Below are 22667 nucleotides of genomic sequence, written 5' to 3'. Positions count from 1 at the left end.
AAGGAAGGGAATATGCTATCGAAGAAATCGTGTCTAATAAGGCATCAGAATGCTCTTCCAAATGAATTGCGGCAAAGCAAGACTTTGATCTGCGTACCAGATTCTGTACTCGAGCGACGGCCTGAGATAAGTTTTCATCAGTAATCATCGCAACACTTGCTAGTTCGTGATAGTACTAGTATATGTTTACCCGTCCAGATTCCTTCACGGCTTCTTCTTATCACACTTCTTTAAGAGTTTTTGCGTTTTTCATGTCGAATGCGAAAGTTCACAAGCACCTGACGCAGGTAACTGGTTATGCACCATAAAAGCGCGTTATCCATTATTTCTAGATTCAATGGCTGAATTCAACCGCTCTCATAAAAAATAATATAAGCTTGAAAAATTCGATTTTTACCGCTATTTTGCATTATTATAAAAAAATCACAAGGCTGAAATATACTGACATTTTTTCGCGGTTTAGAATACCATCTATAAATTATATAAATCACACCATTTATTTGTATTATTTAAGTTTATGCAGAATTATCTAAATTCATAGTAAAGGCTATTAAACAATGTCAACTTGTAATTTCAAACATTGTAAACCCTGTTATATGTAAACGAATAAAAAGTACGAAATAGTTACTTCAAAATTAACACGAGTATCCTGAAGAAAAAATTCCTTACTTTAATAACGGGGAATCGTGAAGAAATAACTTAGCAAAATGGGTTCAACTTGACTGTAATCTACAAGGGTTTCCTTTTTGTGAGACAGAAGTTACAATTCAGACACGTAGCAGTTAAATTCTGAAGTTGGATTTATACTAAACATAGATATAAGATAACTAGAGGTTAAACTCACAGGGGTATACAAAATTTAGTTTTTATCTTATAAATGGTAAGGTAAAAATAAACGTTGATTTTAAGAAAACTACTGTTAATTTCAAAGTAACTACCTTGTACTGTAGATTTGCCTATAACAAGGTCTAAAAAGTTTTTAAAAAATGGTTAATAATTGTTTTCGTTGTTACAAATAATAAAATAGGATAAAAGGATGTAAAAAAAACTTTATAAATTGAATATAATACAATAAACTTTCACCTATGTCCCCCGTCGTAAAACGTATACGCTCACGAATGCCCCCTCCCCCCTGGAGGGGCCACCACCTCTACCGCGAGACGTCGAGATATTTGTGTCCAGCAACGTTCATTGGCTGCCTCGGCGTTGTATCGATGCCCCCACTGTAAACCACTTTTCCAAATGCACAGCTTGCATGGATTGCCGAAGTCTTTAAAAATTGTTTTTGTTTTTTTGACATGCAGAGTGAATATTTTGGGGAAATTGTCGGTAGATGTCAAGACCCAATATATCCAAAAATGGGAGAAAATCGAAAACTTTACTGCGTATGCTCTTAGAGATATAGATTTTTGTGGAAATGTAAGCTCAGTGCCCTTGGTGACTATAGTGGATACAGTATCATATTTTATTCAATCTCGCCGTTTTTACACTGCAAAAGAAGTGAAAGCATTTAAAAGTTTGGAAGCTTTTAAGACAATTAACGAAAATTTACGTCTCAAAAAACAAAGATTTTTCTTAATACGAAAAAGCTACTTATTGTTTGAAATGTATGACAAATTTATGAAAATTTCAGAAGCACTCTAAAAAATTTTGTTGTAAAATCTTCCATTGAAAACAATAAAAACTATTTTATCCAACTTCTTTTTAGTAGATTCTTTTCTGAATACAAATCATAAATGATTCTTCCGCTACGGTTATGGTGAACATAAACTTACATTCTATATGCATACATTTCTTATTTACAACTCATAGAATGTACTCCGCAAATCTGGGCATTTTTAAATTGATTTGCACTTAAAGGCCTATGACGCAAAACACTTATCCACATCTCCCTTCTTCTCTTTGACAATATAATAAGTTCACTTGTTGACAGATCACTAGGCCTAGGACGAGTTTTTCCTACAAACTTTAGATTTTCATCAGTTATGCCTCTTGGAATCCGAAAAAAGCTTGTTCCCGGGTGCACATCACTGTGTTTATTACACCCTACTATGAAAGAATATTTCACCATTTTGCCTCTTTTATTTTAAAAACGTCTCCGAAATATGTCAACCCTATACTGGCAATGTATTTAACCTTACTGTTATACCCTCGGTGGTTCGGCCCTTTGCATTTTTATGGCTTAATGAGAATGCTCTATTTCGAATCAATAAAGATATACTATTAATAATAATGCTTTTCGGCACATGCGGCGTTGAAACAGTCGCGGTCCGTTAGTGTACGATTGATTAGCATGACTGCATTTTTTTCCTTGAAATAGTACAATTTGCCAACTAAAAATTAATATAATAGAATCAAAAACCAACTCAAGTATTTAGCGGCATATTGAGTATTCCAGCATGAGCTCACGGTCATGGACGGATAGGTTGATGTGTCAGGAAGGTTAGCACAGTTTTTGACCACTGTTCATATACGTATAAAATCTTTGACAGGAATGTAGAAAACTTTTTTTGATAAAATAATCTAAATATACAAGTATGTTATAAAGGTCTGAATTTTCAAATGTATCATGCTAAGATAGGTGAAAATGTCAGCCACCAGGAAGTTTACATGCTCTTTGGTACCTACATTGCACTGCAACTGCACACGACTTTTTGGAAAAAAATTTCTGAATGCAAAAGTGAGTTATAAAAGTCTGAATAGTAATATTTCTCAAGTTTAGAGATCTTTTAGTGTCAGGAAATAAAATATCTAAAATTTGAGGTTACTATATAAGATCGGGTAGTTTCATCACAAATTTCAGACAATTGATTGTATTTCGGGACTCTGAACGGTCGTCAATCGACAAAAGAATGGAACATGACTGAGAAAATACATTCTACACTAGAAGAATTTTACTATTCTGACATTTATGAGTGACTTTTACGTTTCGAATATTTGCTTGAAAAAGTTATCTGCATTTCCATGACGTCATATTAAAATACTCAATTCAAACTTCCCGCTCTTCAGGCCTCTTTTTAATTGGTCAGTCCCTCTCTCGAGCGTGACAGGGGAACTAGGCGCGCGGGGACATAAGTGGAACTTTACTGCATTTTAATATGAGAATGTAATATCTAATAAAATATAAAATATTATAATATAATAATGTGAATACTGTTGAGTTAAGCATCTCAGATTGCTATTAATAACAATACAATTGTTAATAATAAATGATTAATTTATTAGGAACTCTGACTCACGACTCTGAGGAGTCCTTCTTTTGCTCTGACGTGATCATATAAGGTAACATATTTAAACCTCCCTTAAGCAGAAAGTGAAGAAAGTGCCCACTGGAAGCGCAAATGACTTTGTCGTATAATAAAATAATAAGTAAAGCAACCAATGCTGGATCCCATTAGGAGCAACTGTCAACTATGAAAAGGACACTAGCTCCCAGTAGAACAACGGGACCGTGAGATTAGTCGTTACAGGGTACGACGGAATCACAATGACAGGCCGACGAAGCCCGTTATTGTCTAGACGATATAGAGAGATCCTAGGATGACAGTCATCTGCATCGATCTCCTTACCTTACCTTACTTTGTCAATAAATATTAAACTTAAATTTCAAAAATGTTATCATCCTTTTTTTCTTAATATTTTATAAGTCTCAGATCGCGTCTGTGCATCAATGAGCGGAAAAAATGCGCGTTAAATATATGTTCTCATAAAAAGAAGTTGTGATTATTTCTCGAAAACCGAATCCACATTCTCTTTTCATCTACTGCTTAGATTTAAATTAAATATTTTGAATAAACTCATTGCAGATCCCATTGAAAGTCTCGATACCTCTCCCTTCCCTCTCCTTAATTGTGATGTTGTAGTCGGCTGCACCCAAGAATTCAATCACGAATAGAGTTCATTTCTTGAAATCCTCGAGAACGATGCCAGGGCTGGAGTCTGAAACGGAGAATGGTGTCATTGTGTCTGTAGAGATGCATCGTTCCCGCGTAAGTGGGACAGCTGGATAATATTGTATCTTGATACTCAACGTGTTTTTGATACTATGTGCACCCATCCCTAGGATCATCTTGACATAAAATGCGGTTATGATATACTAAGGTGGAAATTACATTGTTCTCGCACGCGAAAAAGAAACCATCTGTGCGTGAGTCAGGTCCAGTTGATTTCAGGAAAGCAAACGTTAGCTCATTCGACATCGACTGATCCTTCACATTTCTCTAGAAGATGCAGGGCATCCTCTTGTCGAGGAGCTGTTCGCGAAAGTTTTTCTACTGTGCTTTCTCGGTGCAGGCTATCAGGAGTGAATACTTGGGACGGAGTAATGCACTTTTCTCACATTTGATGTGAAAAACCAGGCTAAAGGTCTCGCCTGCCTACTCCGAGTCTTTGTAAAGGAACCCTTTTTTTCTAATCATCTCGTGACTGCTGATCATTTTTATCCACATGCATGATCTTATGCATGATGAAGTTGAGGGCCATAAGCTCATGCTTCACCCATACAACCACGCCAAGCGAGCAGAGTAGAACCGGGAGACCAAGCATGTTAGTCGTAATTAACTTGTTTAAAGCCGAGAGATTGGAAGACCAAATCTGTCAAAGGAGACGCTTATATCTGCTTCGAAGAGCATCCTTGAATAAAGATATATCCTAAATGCAACTCACTGGAACGCCTACGTATAGAAATGTCTCTCCAGCGTCAAGCTCAGTCCTGAGATATGATTCCGATTTCAGTTAAGAAGGGCCATGACTATCCAGGTTAAAACTCAGCCCCAAGATCTGGCTGAAATGGATGCCGCCCTCCGTAAGGATCTCTCGTTGGAGTCCAACCTCTGGACTATCAATGGTTCAGTTCACGGCGTGGCGAGAACTTCGACAGTCCTTATTGCACATTCGAGGCCTGAAATAGTTATAACGGGCATACGAGAAACAAATATATTCGTGATTAAATTCTCCTCTCTGGTCGACTACGAAATCACACTCAAGGAGAGGGAAAAGAAGAAGTATCGAGAACTTGGAAGGGAACTGTGACCATTATTTTCAGACCATTCTATTACAATGACTGTCCTCGGTATTGGCGCAGTCGCAGTTACAAAGGCGTAGCTGGTTCTTAACCTCAAAACCATACGAACGTGCCAAAAATTCTCAAGACTCAGGTCGTGAGACGTGGCCATAGGAGTGATTTAACGCGAATCTACTTAGAGCTAGCGTCATTCTCATGGATAGCAGTTGCTCCTAGTGGAGAGAGCGGTGGTTTTTAAACCTATTCATCTATGTATATAGAGCAGCCGCACTCACGAATTTTCAGTGGAATAGGATTTACCAACTTTAGATATATGGCGAAAATTCCATCTGGGCCCCCCCGGGCAAACCCAGACAGCAGCTTTTTGCCATACATGACGCGTTTCTGCACCAAACTCCCGAAAAAATTTTCTCACATTTTTAAAATAAAAAATTGCATTGTTATTTAAGAACATCAAGTATCGGCAGCGTTAATTAATTACATGAAACTATAAGAGTTGGATGGACCAGCAAAATCTTACGTTCACGTTTGCTCATGATATAGCGTTGTCGTTGTCAAAAAATATTTTTCAAACATTTTCAGAGATACTTGCTTTGTGTTACGAAAGGTTTAATTTCATAGTCACATTTATATGTGTTTTTCATATATTTAACATAGTTGTTACAATTATAAATTTGTTAGATTAATGAAGAAGCGGAAAAGGGTAAAGGCAGAATGGTGCTATATAGAATAGAGCGCAAAGGGGCCAGAGAAGGTAAGATGCTGTGATGATATTGGTGTTGTATAGGGGATGGTTGGGGGGGTCTCGATTCTCGACAAAATGTTGCACACTAAAAAGGAAGTAAGTGCTAGAAATGTGAGAAATAAAAAGCAGGCAGGGTCAACATCATAAGGTTGTAGCAAAGTGAAATAATGTTGGCGCAAAGCGGAGTAAGGTTGAGGAAAAGCGACATTAAGTGTGGGAAAAGTTGTTTAAGCATGGGACAAAGAGGCATGTCTCTTCAGTAAAGTATTATAATGTTATCGAAAAAACCCATAATAGGGATCGTAGGTTGTACTAAGGTCATGCGATCGCCCTAGATTCCTAAAAAGGCGGCTGCGAGATCTTTTTATTTTATATATATATATACCATTCGGTTCGGTTTTGATTCCTCTAGAATCAAACCGAAGGGCCCATGACAAAGCCACCGAACGCGTCCTCGGGATGTGGATAGAGGGTCCCTGTACCAAGGGTTTCTGCTGAATATGGTTACAAAAATAAATGAGCAGTGGCGGAAAATTGTCCAGGGGTGGTCCCGAAGGAATTAACCCCCACGCGGAGGTGTGAAACCCGTGCCGAAAGCTGAATGGTACCTGGGTGAGGTGTCTCGAACGGTGACTCTGGGATACCAGGCGACCTCTCAGAGTACGCAGCCTTATCCTTGCATGCGGGGCTCTAAAGGATTGACGAACCCCTTTCCCTAGCTTTTCGTGGGAACAACAATGACAACACCAAACATAGTTGTAGTTAGTGCGGTTCAAAACAACAGGATGCGCAGGGCTCCCGACAATGGGCCGGCCAACAATGCCGACCAATCTAGAGCTGTGGGAGTCAATGAAAATGGATTCAATGCGATGGATCCGCGGGATATCGCGACCTTTGGGTGGACGGAGCGACTGAATCACGACTTGCTAGAGTGCTACGATGCGAGTGTGGCCCCTGAACGGGGTTACATGGCACGGCTGCATGCTCTGTGCTGCAAGAAACACCCGAAGCTATCGCAATTTTCGCAGCAACGTCTGCGAAACCATGCTGAACTACTCCGAAAAAGGGGCTATGTAAGCGGAACGCCTACTCTACCACAGCTAGAACAAGCCGGCAACAGACAAAGAGAGACGACACTAAGACCAACCACGGGCAGGCATCCAATAGAGGAAGAGCGATGCTTTACGATCCGGAGAAACATCAACACCAAGGTTCTCGCCAAAAATCTGGCTGAAATGGATGACGAGCTTCGTGGACATTTTTCCGGAGAATCTGACCTCTGGGCAATCAATTATTGTGTGTATAATGCAGCGAGAGCTTTGGCCGATGCGAACTGTAAGACAAAACCAACGGTTGATCATAAGACCAAACGACGAATGCATCAACTTGCCATAAAGATATGCTGGGCAAGACGGTACGTGTCCCGCACTCAGTGTATGATTGACTACGTCACATCTGGCAGGAATTTTACCGCCAAGGTTCGAAAGTTCGCGCGCGAACTCCGGACCCGTGATCACACACTTAACAAGTCAAAGCTGCTGACCATCAGGCAGCATATTGTTGAGAGAATACGGTTACTATCTGACGCTAAGAGAATCCTAGAGCGGAGGGAGAGGTTGATTTAGAAAATCAACAGTATCTCTCAGACCCATCTCGACTCTTTCAAGACCCTCCGGTTACTGTCGAACACCCATCCAAACCAGAGGAGGGCGAAATATTTTGGAGAGAAGTCTACGAAGTGCAGCATAGACTGGACAAAGACTCAGAAAATATAAATAGCTTCAAGGAGTTATGTGTTGCCCTCATAGCTCCTTATAAAGAACGCCCACCCATCACTACCGAGGAGGTGAAAAAAGTATTAAGGGGGATGAAGAACTATTCCGCACCGGAACCAGATTGTATCAAAACCTTCTGGTGAAAGAAGTTTTCTTCTACCCACCAGCATTTGGCCCGTCTTTTCATCTCATATTTGAAGTCGGAAGAACAGATTCCGGAGTGGTTGGTGGAAGGGCGCACAATACTCCTGCCGAAAATAGGCATCTTAGCTGACCCGAAGAATTACAGGCCAATAACTTGTCTGAACACACTTTATAATATATTCACAGCTATCCTATATGATAGGATTGTTCGGGCAATTGAACCTGTGAGGCAAGAAATGTATGAACAACGAGGCTCAACGAAAGGCGTAGCCGGATGTCGGGGGAACCTGCTCATCGATAGATGTGTCTGCAAAGATGCAGCATTCTACCAGCGTGACCTATCGATGGCCTGGATTGATTAACGGAAAGCTTTCGATTCCACCTCCCATAGACTCATCATCTGTCTTTTGGAAATCTTAATGGTTCATCCGCAAATAGTTAGGTGCATAGAGAGATTGATGCCTCTTTTGCCTTATACTATTGCCACTATCTCTAGCACTTCACCTTTCCGACGGGTACTTGTGCGGCAAACCTGTAGATCGAAAGTACAAGGTCACTCATGTATTTTACATGGACGATCTTAAGATCTATACTAAAAACAAAGAGCCACTACATCTAGCTCTAGGGATTGCCGAACGATATACTAAGGAAATTGGAATGGAATTTGGGTTAGACAAATGCGCCATGGTTTATTTGAAGCGAGGAGAACTTAATGGCATCCCTGAAGATCCCGAGCTCGTTGATATAAGGTTATACGACACCTTTGCGCTGGAGAGACTTATACATACCTGGGCGTGCCACAGAGCCGCATTCAGGATGTGACATCTATAAAGGATACTCTCCGGCGAGGAACAAATTATCTGCAAGGAACATGCTTGCCGTCCCAGGAGTACTCTATTCATTTGGAGTAGTTCCATGGACGAAGAACGAGCTCAGATCCCTTGATATCGGGACAAGAAAGGTTATGCACATGAAAAAAAGAATGCATCTTAAGTCTTCCGTGAGCAAAATGCATCAAACCTTATCTATCTCGAGTACTCACTCCTGAATGCCCGCATTAAGAAAGCACAAGAGAAAAACTTTCGTGAACAGGTCCTCGATAAGAGGATGCACGGTATCTTTTACAGAAATGTGAAGGATTCAGTCAATGTCTTGTGAGCTAACGTTTGCTTTTCTTAAATCGCCCGGATTGAAGTCTGGTACAGACGGTTTCATTTTTGCATGCAAGGATGGTGTCATTTCCATCTTAACATACCGTCATCACATTTTGAGGCAAGACATTCCTGATGATAGCTGCAGGGCGTGCCATGCACACCCTGAGCATTTAGCTCACATACTATCTATTTGTCCAACTCACGCGGGAACGACCTACATTCAAAGGCACAATGCGGCACTAAGAGTGCTTTATTACCATCTCTGTCACTCTTACGGCATTAACCTTAATATCGCTCTTTTAAATGCTCCTAGGGAAATCGAGTCAATTGTCGAGAATGGGAAGTTCCGCATATACTGGAACTTTATATTCTCGACAATTGTTTCTGTTGCTCACTCGAGGCCTGACATGGTTCTTCTTGACTTCGAGAAACGAACCATGTTTGTTATCGAATTTTCGGCACCAGCTGACAACAACATCATAACCAAGGAGAATGAAAAGAAAGAGAGGTATCGAGACCTTATAAGCGAGTTGCAACGATTGTACCTGGAATATTCTGTTAAAATAATCGTCCTTATCATCGGCGCTCTTAGAGGTGTCAAGCTTTCACTTGCTAATGGCCTAAAAAGCATCCCTAAGTGTCAAGAATATGCTAATACACTTGCGGGAAAAATGCAGAAGGCGGTAGTCCTTGGGTCGCTCCGTGTTCTTAGGGTGTTCTTAGGCTTTTGCTGGATCGTCGTATTAATTCTTTTACAGACTGTAACCACCTATCTCACGGCCTCAAGACGTGGTTGTGGCTGAAATTTTACCACGATTTCGCTGGGAGCGGGTGCAATTTTCCAGATTAGCACCCGTATGTATGTATCTATGTATGTATGTAGTAGGGTGGTCAAAAATAAGTGACTGTTTAACTTATCACAGGCCACTGGAAATACGTAAAGCCCAGCAAAAATAAAGATGCCAATTTTTTGTATTTCTGCATGGTCATTTGCAGCTCTCGACAAGTAATTGTTTCCTTTATGGAGTTTAGTACGTGAAAATACATCTTCTTTTTCAAATTCAGTTTTACACAAGAAAATATAAATATAAACCAATTTATATAATCTGCGAGTTATTTTTTTCTCCGTAATTTCCAGACGGATTTTGTCAACTTTTCATATTTCAGAAATATTATGTAACAATTTTCCAAAATGGGGAAAAATGGAGAAAAACTGATCTTCATTCCGAGTCGATTTTTTTTTACTCAAAATACAAACTGAACCTAACGGGAGTGACAGAACAATAAGATTTTAAGACTAAAATAATAAGGTTTTATAGTGTAGATCTACAGGTATAATAGCGTAATAAAACCTGAGCGGAGAGCGAATTAGTTTCCTGTGGAGGCCTCGTAAGTTAATCCTTAGAATAGATTCAGTTTTATCGCACTAGAATTGTTTTTACAAGAATCTTGAAAACATTCGCGTGGGCTGAAAAATGACTGCAGCAAAAAAATAGGCATATTGTTGTTTCAGTTAGGCTATACGTATTTCCAGTCGCCCATGACAATTTAAACAGTTGTTTATTTTAGTCCACTCTAACCTACACATAGACAGAGCGTGGGAGATACAGAGGGCGGAGTGAAAAGAGGGAGAGAAAGCTTTCTTTATGGTATAAAAACTACAAAGAAAAATTATAAAGCAATTATTTAATTTATTAAAATTATTCAATTACCTTCACAAGGTTTTTTCTTTGAAACATTACTGACGAACTCACAATCTGCGGTTCCATTACCAGACGTACCATGATCAGGATCATCTTCTTTTTCTTTTGGGCATATTATGTCAGAGATATAATCAAAAGGCGCTTTTATTGAGGTTCCTTGTAATCTTTCTCGCAACGACAGTTTATCCATTGCTTTCTAAATGAAAAATCATTTACTTTACTTTTATTATATTAGGGCAATCTAGAGAGATTTGTTAGAAAACATTTAATGATGAAGATAACTATCAAGATTACACACATTGGATTCTTTTTCCTTAAAAAAAAACACAATAATAGCATATGGTGGATTAAGGGAAGAAAGCAGACATTTTTTTCGACCGGGATTTTAACAGACCGAGTCGTACGACGAGGGCGTCATGCATGAGACAGAAAATGCCTCCCTTATGTGATGCCTGCGATTTTTCTGTATCTCATATTCGAAATATGTATATCTTGAATTGCATGTAAAGAGAGCCATACCCTGTCATTTTTCGACTGGAGAAAATAACAGGAAAAAGAAGTCGGTACAGTGTTAAACACCTAACAATCAAATAGGTAAAACCGTAAAAAACTCGGTAATGCGCTAATTCATATACACATACAAGGTGTCCCAGAATCAAGCGTCCGGACTTATATGGCTGTATACAAATTAAAATAATAAATTAAAAATTCCTTTTTCAAAAATCAACTGAATTTGTTAGTTTTTGAGTTATAAAATATTTAAGCTTGGCCAATCAGGAGCGCGGTATAAACAGTCGTTTTTGCGTGAGCTGCGGAAAAATTTGAAATTGGTACCTGAATGAAAGCATAGAACAGAATGTTTCATTGCTTGAAACTTGTATCTCATACTCAAATTCGCTGGCTCTAAAATTTTGTTATTCGCTTTTAAACGACCCATCAGTTGGCAGTTTTTGTTAAATTTATTACTGAATTAAATTGTCAGAAATTTAAGAAAGTTTTAGATAGGTTGGACAATTATGAGTTTTTTCCCCAATCGAAAAAAGGCAACGTGCGGCCCACTTTACAACCTCGGAAACGCTCATTGTTCACACATGCGTTAAAGATAATTTCTAAAAATAATTTCCCAAATGCACATGAAGGTAGTCGAAACAATTTCTTTTATTTAGAATCGTCAATATTAGGTGAATCGAGTTGAAATTTAATATTTCTCTTCAAAATTAGCGATAGAATACGAATCAAAACGTATTTGTTAAATATCACCCCCATAAGTTTTATAGGATTTAAAAAAAAACTATTGTGTGAAAAATTGAGTCATGCGAGTTTTAGATACATTTATGATTGTCTTTCGGTTTTAAAAATACGAATTATTTATAATAAAAAAACTAATAATGTTTACTGATAATTAGGTGTTTATATAAATTATTACTAGAGTTCAAACTAGTTTACCAATACGATCTCGAATTATCGCGTAAATTGACACACTGAATGTCCACACGTTAAATTGTTTATGTAAATTTTAATTATTCTAACAAGCATACTTAATGCAAATAAAAACGTTACAACCACTTGGCCTAAGCCTTCGACTCTTCTGCCCACAATCTCGATCCGCGATCTGACTTAACAGCCTCGATATCCTACACTCATACATCAGCTCTTTTTATAACATATCGACGCTACCTACTGTCTTTCTCTAACAGGTCTTACTAGTTTTATCAACGTTTGATTTTACAAATTCAATAGAATATTCCTTTTCATACAAATTTGTAACATTCTCATCTCCTGAACTATAATTTGAATTCAACAGACATGTGCATTAGTCGGAGTATTTTTACCTTTACAATATAATTTCTGAATTTTGTACTTGTCCGATGGTAACTTTGCAATAACGACACTTGGTTCTTTCTTTCTAGATTAAGTGTTAGTTTTAAGGAAAACAATGTTTCCTATTTCATATTTAATTGTACTATTACGGTTCTTATCGTAACGATCTGCTGATTTTTTTTTATCGATCGTAATCGCCACTCGAATCTCATTTCTAATCTCTTCTGGATTTCTAAAACTCTCAGAATTTTTCGTTACTCACTCTAATATGACCATTTTGATAACGCGGTACGAAACTATATACAGCTTTAAACGGAGCATGATCAGTTTATTTACAAAGTGACATTCTAATTTCTTTACATCTTGATCCCACCTAAGTCCTTCGCTGTCCAAAAGATTTGATTGTAAATCAGATAAAAGTCTGATTTAATTTCTCCACTTGTCCACTGGCTTGACGATGTACTTGAATTGAACGTATTCTTCATACCAAATCTTTTGCACAATTATTCGAATTTATCCGGGTGAAATAGAATGCAATTCTCCGGCTTGCTTCCCTACCATATTTTTTACAAACAAACATTCTAAACAAGACCCAATGTTCATTTTTACATATCTTCGCATTTCTGGGAAATAAAAAGGTTCTCTAGTTCTTGCTACCGTGTTATCAATTCCAAAATGACTGGACAAATCGTGGTTCTTCATTGATAGCGCTTTACGCATGGCTGTTGGCGCGACATACAATTCCCTATTCTTATCTTTGTAATGGACTTTGCGCAATAAGTCATCTCTTAAAACGTACTCTTGGACATTCGCCTTTCTCTGTTCGTGTTCGTCTATTCTAAATTTTTATTTTTCTGGTTAGTTTTTCATCAACTCTTCGGTACATCAAGATCTCATCTTTGAGCATCGAAATAATGAAAATCGTACCTGGTTCAACAAAAGATTAAGCCTCTTCTACAGGTTCTCTCGATAATGGATCTACGAGTTGCATATTCTCACCTTTGCGATGGTGTATATTGAAATCAAAATCAGCGAGAGAACTGCGACAACGAATAATTCGTGGATTAGTTGCTTTTGATTTGCTTATATAAACTTCTTAAAATAAAATTCTTAAAATAAAATTCCTGAGCTTCACCCCAAATAAACTTTACACCGTCCTTCAAAAGTTCATTAACGGATCCATCAAACATGAAAATTTCGGAATAAAACTACTCGAAAAATTTTCTCTAACATCATGCACATTTTCGGGCTGAGGAAACTTTACAATTGCTCTAATGTGTTTTACACCTGGTTTCATTCCATCTTTTCCAATTACCAAATCCTAAATAGTCCACTTCAGGCAACACGAACTTACATTTTTTTAAGTTTAAATTTAAGCCTGCCTTTATCAAAAGATTCAAAACTTCGCTTAATTTTTGTATAAATTCTTCCCAATTCTTGGCATTGATGAAGAATTTATAAGATTAAGTAAGATCTATATTATGATGATCTGGACCAAAAACTCTTTTAATTAATCTAGAAAAATAGAGCGGGGCATGCATCAAACCAAACATTGCTCTCTTAAATTGACCCGTCTTATTCTAAGTTATAAAAGCCGTATTTCCTTTCGCACTTTCAGTCAATGAAATGTGTAGATAACCATGTTATAAATCTAAAGTGGCAACAAACTTGGAGCCATGTAATTAATTTAGACCATCATCGATATTTGAGAGAGGGAAGTTTGGTAGAATTGTCATCTGGTTTAATCGCCGATAGTCGACAACTAGACGGGATGATCCATCTGCTTTAGTTACTAAAAGGAACGGACTATCAAAAAGTGAATTTGTTTCTGTAGCTAAACCAACTCGTTTATATTCTCCTATAAGATCTCGCACTGTTTCACGTACCGACGAACTCAAATTATCCGGCTTCGCAGAAAACGGTTCCGACTCTTCTTTCAACTGTATTTCCATTTCAAGAACATCCGCACGTCTTAACTCCGATCAATTTTTAGCAACTGCTCGACGTTTAGAATTTAAAAGATCAACAATCTCTTTCGATTCTAGATCAGATAACGATTCGTGTGTTTGTACCTCTTATTTGTCAACCGGCTCAGATCTAGGTTTCAATTCTTGAATTTCTTTTAATGTCAAGACTTTATCCGCGAGAGTTTTCCCTCTCGACATCTTAACATCTTCATCAATTAAATTTTCATAAGGGAACATTATTTCACAATCACCGACTAGTACATTTATAAACTGAATCAATTCCGGCTAAGTACTAACTACTACGCTACCAGCTGGTTTCAACTCTTCAAGGTTTCGCTCGATGCTTGATTCTTCAGTAACCGGAAAATTATTTGTATTACAATAAGTTATTTTATCACCAAATTTATCAAATGTAATATAGGGCAATTCAGTACACGATCTACCGATGAGTACATCATACTTAGTCGCCTTATCTGGTACCACTCTGCAACCAATGTCATTAACTGTGCACTCGTCAACTTTTCGATTGGCCTTTGTTATACCTGAAAAGTGCGTCGTGGCTTTAATGCTACCAAAACGCATCAATTCATTTAAACGTTTTAGAAATTCAAACCTGTGATTATAAATAACGGAAGCTTTCATGGTTCATACCGGAGATCCATGATCTATCAGAGCACCGAAAATCACACCATTAATTAAAGGCTTCTTTAAATACTTTTTCTCAGATGGATCGCAATTTGAAGTAATAACATTTAACATACCTTCATCGAGTTTCTCAGGCCCAGTACAATCGTTTGCGAAGTGACCTGTCTCGTCGCAACGAAAACATTTCATTTCTTGTTTCACAGGGCATTCCTTTGCGTAATGATCGGTCGCATTACATCTAAAACTCACACGCTTCTCACCTGCACTCTGAATTGATTCTTTTTTACAACTGCCTCCAACGTAGTTACTCTCCTTTCAAGTCGCTGTTGAAATTTCCTTCTTGTGCAGCATCAAACTCGAAAAAAAATTTGTATCCTTTCTTTGATGAGTTGCTCCAGAATTCTCGCCTCTTGAAGAAAACCACTGGTTTCTTGAATTTTCCAGATCCTCCAACATCAAAATATTTTGAAGAACATTGTCATGGTCGAGATACGTTTGTGATGCGATTATGGAACTCATATCGCGAGACAACAGTCCAACTTCCAGTTAAGTCTTAGTTTCAGTTAAACTAAATCCCAATTTTTTGGAGACTCGAACATTCTCAAAAAAATATTCTCGAACATCTTCTACAGGCTGCTGACACCCCTGTTCCATTGTATCCTATTTTTCCAGTTGAAGATTTCTCAACAGTAAAAGTTGCTTTAAATTGCTGACTGAATGGAGTCCCATTTCGAATAGTATCAATTCGAAAAATATTCCAATTCCTTGTTGCTTTCTTTAGGTGTGCTCTTGTTGTTTCGAAAGCTACAGCCTCAGTAATATTATGTGATGAATTGTATACTAAAAAAGTCATTTTTATTCAAATACGTGAACTTTGCACAAAAGAAATTTATTTTGCACCAAGACTAATTTTCTATACAAAAAATTAATGTAGCTAAATTTTCGGCAAAATAGATTAATTTTCTTGTAGTTAAAAAAATAATTTCTAAAGAAAAACAAAAAGAATTTTGTACAAAATAGTTTAAAAACCTCAAATATTTAAAAATCCTTTAAGATCTCTTGAAATTTTTCAAAGCTCCTAAAAATTTCTTGCAATTTTAAAAGTACCCTAAAATATTTACAATCCTTAAAAATCTCATAATAAATAATTGAAATCAATGGAAAATGCCTTGGAATCTATTAAAATATCCTAAGATATATCAAATACTTCAAAATCTCATATTAAATAGCTGTAATGAATTTAAAATTCTTTGGAAAGATTAAAATACTCTCAAATTTTTGCAATCCTTTAAAATCTTTTGAAATAACTTGAACTTTTTTTTAAAGATTTCTGAAGTACTTTGGAATGTTTTAAAATAACCCCTTTAAAATTTTATTAATTTTTTGAATTTCCTTTAAGTTATGAAAATGAATTGAAAGTTCCCTGAAATCTTTTAAAACGACTTCAAATACTCAAAATCCTTAAAATGTTTTGAAATATCTTGAAATTCTTTAAAGTTCTTGAAAATATCTTGAAATTTTAAAAATACCCTGAAATATTTCAAATCCTTTAAAATATTATACTAAATTATTAAAGTCAATTGAAAATTCCTTGAAATATATTAAAGTATCCTAAAATATATCAAATACTTTAAAATCTCATATTAAATTACTATAATAAATTGAAAATTCCTTGGCACTTTTAAAAACATCCTTAAATATTTAAAATCCTTACAAATCTTTTGAAATATCTTGAAATTTTTTAAAGCTCTTGAAAATATCTTGAAATTTTTAAAATACCCTGAAATATTTCATATCGTTTAAAATCTCATATTAAATTTCTGTAATCAATTGCAAATTCCTTGGAATCTTCTATAATTCTCTCAAATTCTTTAAATCCTTTAAAATCTTTTGAAATACCTAGAACTTTAAACATTTTTTTAATTCTTTAAAGTTCCTTTAAGTTATGAAAATAAATTAAAACTCCTTGAGATCTTTTAAAAACGTCCTCAAATATTTAAAATCCTTAAAAATCTTTTAAAATATTTTGAAATTTTTTTAAAGCTCTTGAAAATATCTTGAAATTTTAAAAATAACCTGAAAAATTTCAAATTCTTTCAAATCTCATACTAAATTATTAAAATCAATTGAAAATACCTTGAAATCTATTAAAATATCCTAAAATATATCAAATACTTCTTTATTTATAATGTGTCCCCTAAGGGTTTACATGCCTTCCAATGCATACAATCTTTCCGCTTATATCTATATTTTTTACAATCTTATCCTTTCTATATATACAATTATTTACAACTATTTACATAAAGTCTTATATCTAGTTCCTTACATATATTTCCTGTTATAGCGCAATTTAGGACTTATTAGCAAACGTGTGAGCGATCGAACGAAAGCGAGAGTTCAAGCGAGAGAGAGAAAGCATAAAAACGCAAACACATCTTAGTCTACTTAACTTTTATGTTACCATTACTTACAATCATTACGCTTCTAATCTAAGCGACCATCCCTTTTCTAAATACTTTGGCACTCCTTCCTTTTTTATCATTTTATAGCACTTATTGTATTTTGATTCCTCAATCATCCCCCATCTTTCCATTAATTGTCTTTCCCTTTCCCAATTTTTCATAGTTTACTCCAGTCCCGTATTCTATTTCTCTATCATTAAAGAACTCCCTCCTTTCTTCTTCCCATCTCGTTAATTCGGTCGCCCTCCCTCTCCTCTCTTCTACCTTCAACATCTCTGTGCCAAAACCTAATACCAGCCATACCAGCATATCAAATAACCACATTCTCCTTCTCCAATTTTTTAACCTTCTTTTTCTTATTCCTCATATCTGTTTCATTACCCCTGCTACTTTTTTTATCCTTTCTCTTATATGAGCTGCATGATCTCCATTCGTTTGTAAGATATATCCCAAATATTTATACTCTTTTAATTCTTCTAACTTTATTCCCTTTCATCTCCCTCTCAATTTTTTCTTCCTTTCCCCTCCTTTTCTAAACCTCAATCAATTGAAAATTCCTTGGAATCTCTTAAAATATTCTAAAATATATCAAATCCTTTAAAATCTCATATTAAATTACTGCAATCAATTGAAAATTCCTGGGCACCTTTTAAAACATCCTTAAATATATAAAATCCTTCAAAATCTGTTGAAATAAATTGCAATTTTTTGAAGCTCTTGAAAATATCTTGAAATTTTAGAAATATTCTGAAATATTTCAAATCCTTTAAAATTTCATATTAAATTCCTGTAATCAATTGAAGATTCCTTGGAATCTTTTAAAATTCTCTCAAATTTTCTCAATCCTCTAAAATCTTTGGAAATACCTAGAACTTTTATTAAATGGTACTAAAGTACTTTGGAATGTTTTAAAATAACTCTTAAAATTTGTTTTAATTCTTTGAAGTTCCTTAAAGTTATAAAAATAAACTGAAAATTCATTGACATTTTAAAACGTCCTCAAATATTTAAAATCCATAAAAATCTTTTGAAATCTCTTGAAGTTTTTAAAAGGTCTTGAAAATATCTTGAAATTTTGAAAATACCCTGAAATAGTTCAAATCCTTTAAAATCGTATACGAAATTATTAGTATCAATTGAAAAGTTGAAAATAAGTGGAAAAATTAAGAAAACCCGTAACTTTCTAGCTCTATTCTAAAAATTGCTAACAAAAATAATAAATTGTTTAAACAATTTATATAAACATCTAATTATCAGTGAATAAAATTTACAAAAACATCTTTTTTTCTTATAGGAAATACGTGTTAAACTCCTTGGGGCTTGCAGCACCTCTAAATATAATTTTTTAAAAACCTAATTTTGTTTTTGTCATTTTGAAAAAATTTCCGGAACACATGAGCGAAAATTTAAAAAAAAACTTCAATGAATTTTGGAACTACCTTACTGCACATATTTTACATGGGTAAATTTTCCACTTACATTTTTATTTAAAAGGTGTATTTTTTTGAAGTTTAGATATCCAACCGGCGCAATATCACCTTTCGTGTGAACGATGCTTTCATACTCGTCTCTAAAATAAAATTGAAGTTTTTAAGTATATTCAGAAAGTGCTGTTTTGCTCATTATCCTCAATATTAATAAACTTACATCACAATGCTTTTAAGGAACAGTGGGCAGTCCAGAGTGAATGTTTCATATTCACCGCCTTCCCCACACACGTTTAGTCCATATTTTTCTTTCTAAAAAGGGAACGTTAATTTAATAGTAATAAGAAATTCGCACAAGCGCACAAAAGTTTCAGAAGTGCAACTTTTCACCGTGCAATGTATGCAAAGTAGACGAAATATCATAATTGTTATTATTACATAATATGTTAACAGTTTTGTTTATATTGTGTTTTACTATATTTTCATGAATAACTTTCATTATTTTCATAATTTCCAATTTATATTATATTGATATATCGTAAGTTAACGTTAACTAATAAAAGCTCATGTAATGCAAAACGTTTCATGGTTTATTATATCCAGCTAAGAGAAAAGCAATGGCGCGGCATCGGTTTACTATTATTATATTCAGTACTTTCTTCTACGCGTAATCTAAATTAATGTCACTTAAGACACTTCTAGTATCCACATAAGAGTGCTGAATGTGAATACCGTACGTCCATCTGGCAGCTATGCTGTAAACCTAAGATACTAGCGTTGGTCAGATATGAATATACATGTAAACGCCTATGCATGATACTTCCGATTCTAATTGTAATGCTACCAAATTATAAACAGCGAACGCACCTAAAGAGCAGCTAACCTTCCATCTAAGAATCGTGCGATGGAAGATAACTATCTTCAAACATAATCAAGCCTCAATAAAGCTGCCAAATTTCCAGAATCGAATCAGGGTGGCCACAAGATTGAATATTTCAATTTCCCTGACAATTTCCTGACTTTTCCCTGACATTTAGATGAATTTCCCTGACAGGAAATTATTACAAAAACGAATAAGGTTTCAATGATGTACTAAGCAAGATAATGAAACAAGCCAGAAAAATGTGTTTGTATGGCAGTATGGATAAATTAAGGTCCGACAACTCAGCGGCGCCACTAACTAAAAACAAGATGTCATATAATGACATTATAATGAATATTCATTTTTGAGAAAACAGGGCACCCTCTAAAAAAGTAATGAAATTACAAAATATAACTAGGTAAGATTTTTTTGATCATTTCTGCTTTACAATGCGCTATGAATCGCTTTGTAAAATCATCTCTTCTTTAAAAAGAGTTGCCCCCTGTAATGAAAAAAATATTTAAAAATCACTAGGTTATTTTATTTTTCTATTTATCTGCTTTCCAATTTCAAACGAAACACTTTTTAAAAATAAATTCTTATTTTTAAAAGCAACCCTCTGTGCTGCAAAAACGTATTAAAAAAAGAAACTATCTAGATGGAAATCGCTACAAAAACAACCCCCTATTTGTATCCAAATAAAAACCTGCAGACTGGTGCCAAAAATTGTATGCATTAACTGTTAGGATTTTTGTGCTCTTTTTTTATTTTCCAATGACATATGAATCGCTTTTGTAAAATTAACCCTTACATAAAAAAGCAACACCCTGTAATGAAAACACGTATTGGAAAAAGTAGTTATCTACATAGATGGAACTTACTTATAAAATAGTCAAATGTTACTTTCAAGCATAATTATTTCTCACCCCTAATCTTTACAAAAATAAACCTCATAATGTATAAGCTAAAATTTCAACATCTTTTACAAAATTATTTTCCAGTCTATGTATGCATGTATATTTGAAAAATATAATTTACCTTTTTCGATGCATCTTTTAATGCCTTTAAACAACTTCCAGCAAAACAAATTTTAAACGAGAAAAATCTATTTTCATATAACGAACAATCTAAATTTTCAGAATGATTGAAAATTTTTTGAGAGAAGACTTTTTCTAAAATAATTTTTTCAAATGGTGATTAAAACTATTTTTAAAGATAAGTTGAAATAATTTAAAAACCCTAAAAAGCAGTCGTGTGAATAGGGATGTTGGGCATCTACATTTACGTTCTGTACATAATTGTCACATAATATCAAGTCGCCAATTTATTAACTCCTTCAAATACAGGGTCGTGGTGTTTCTGCTAATAAATATTCAAGATTCGAACTTGCGAAAATTCGATTTCATTAAGTTAGTTCGGTTTCTTGATTTTTCCAGCGGGTTAACATGGTAAGGAATTACGTTCCAACTGCCCCAAGAAACCAGCCCTAACGTGAAATATGACTTTGTTTGTTGAGAAGGTTTTTGAGAATCTTTTCGACTCTGCTACTATCAAAACTTCTCAAAATTCGAACATCTTCAGGTATATCAGTCACCTGGGTTTTCGACAGACCCAATGCTCTGAGGTATGAAATTCTAGCATCCCCAAAAAAATACCCTTGTGGCAAAATTGGTCTGAATTTGATTGGTATTAGAATATGTACGTTTTTGGACACCGGCATTAGTGAAACTCATATAAATTCGACCTTATCCAGGTAGATCGGTCAAATGATTTTTTTTATTGACTCAATGTTGTAAGAAATCAAAGTTTAGTATCTCCATAAAACTAACCTTATCGCAAAATTCGTCGGAATTTGATTAGTGGTACACTATGTACATTTATGAACAACTGCATTAGGGAAACCCACAGAAGTTCGACGTTATCCAGGTAGATTATTCACTTGATTTTTTTACCGACTCAGTGCTGTAAATGATCCAAGTTTTATTAATCCTAAAAAACTGCCCTTATCGTGAAGTTGATCTCAATTTTATTGGTATTACATGACAATTTTGTACAGAACGGGATGCATTTTTTTAGAATGTGATTTGGGTATATGGTTCTCATTGATAAAAAATCAAAGATAAAACACAGATAAAAACCAAAATGTATTTTAAAACATACATGTAGATCCCCAGCATCCCTGTTCACAAAAGTGGTTTTTGGGATTTTAAAATGATTTCAACTTATCTTTAAAAATAGTTTTAATAACTATATGAAAAAATTAACATACCTAGACTGAAAAATATCTATGTAGATATCGACTTTGTTCAATACATGTTTTCATTACACGGTGTTTCTTTTTTATAGAAGGGTTGAATTTACAAAAGCGATTTATATGGCATTGGGAAATAAAGAAAGAACTTAAAAATTAGGAGCACGAAAATCCCAGCATTTAATGCATACAATTTTTGTCATCAGTCTGCATCAATCATAATTTTGCTTCCTAGTTATGCTTTAAAAATATCGTGTTAATATTTTATAAGTGTTTAATGATTCATTTACTAAAGCATATGTATCCAAACTGTAAACAAAGAAATAACTACAAATAAAAAACTAAGAATCAAATTATATTTTTAAATAATGTACATTGAAAAAATATTTATATTGATATTAGGAAGTGTTTCCAAAATATGGTAAAAACATATAAATTGCTATTTTCCCTGAAAGCTGCTTCATTTCCGTGACATTTCCCTGGCTTCCCTGACAAACTTTATTTTCCCTGACATTTCCTTGACTTCCCTGACATGTGGCCACCCTGCGAATCAATTAATATTTCCGCCCACATGTTAACATTGAAGGTGGACCTTCAGATCAGGCCGTAGGTTCGCCAAACTTATTCATCTGTCTAGTTTTTCCATCACCCGTTTAGACAAAATTCTGTCGTTATTTTTTCAAGCGTG

General features: G+C 35.2%; 1 protein-coding gene across 7 annotated transcripts in view; it reads right to left on the bottom strand.

Annotated features, from left to right (window-relative positions):
- Window positions 1-22667, bottom strand: part of LOC117175653 (diphthine--ammonia ligase) — a 266248-nt gene that overhangs the window by 169552 nt on the left and 74029 nt on the right. For 6 of the 7 annotated variants that reach the window (XM_033365366.1, XM_033365368.1, XM_033365372.1 and 3 more), the window contains exons 6-8: window positions 19087-19178; window positions 18919-19009; window positions 10554-10740 (exon numbers count right to left, since the gene is read on the bottom strand). In XM_033365366.1, coding sequence (XP_033221257.1) covers window positions 10554-10740; window positions 18919-19009; window positions 19087-19178 — 370 coding nt within the window. The remainder of the gene's footprint in view (window positions 1-10553; window positions 10741-18918; window positions 19010-19086; window positions 19179-22667) is intronic. The other variant, XM_033365370.1, reaches the window with a different exon arrangement.

Source organism: Belonocnema kinseyi, chromosome 6 (genome assembly GCF_010883055.1).
Source record: "Belonocnema kinseyi isolate 2016_QV_RU_SX_M_011 chromosome 6, B_treatae_v1, whole genome shotgun sequence".
NCBI lineage: Eukaryota > Metazoa > Arthropoda > Insecta > Hymenoptera > Cynipidae > Belonocnema > Belonocnema kinseyi.
Note: the sequence above shows the minus strand (reverse complement) of the source record. Positions and strands in the feature narration are given on the sequence as shown.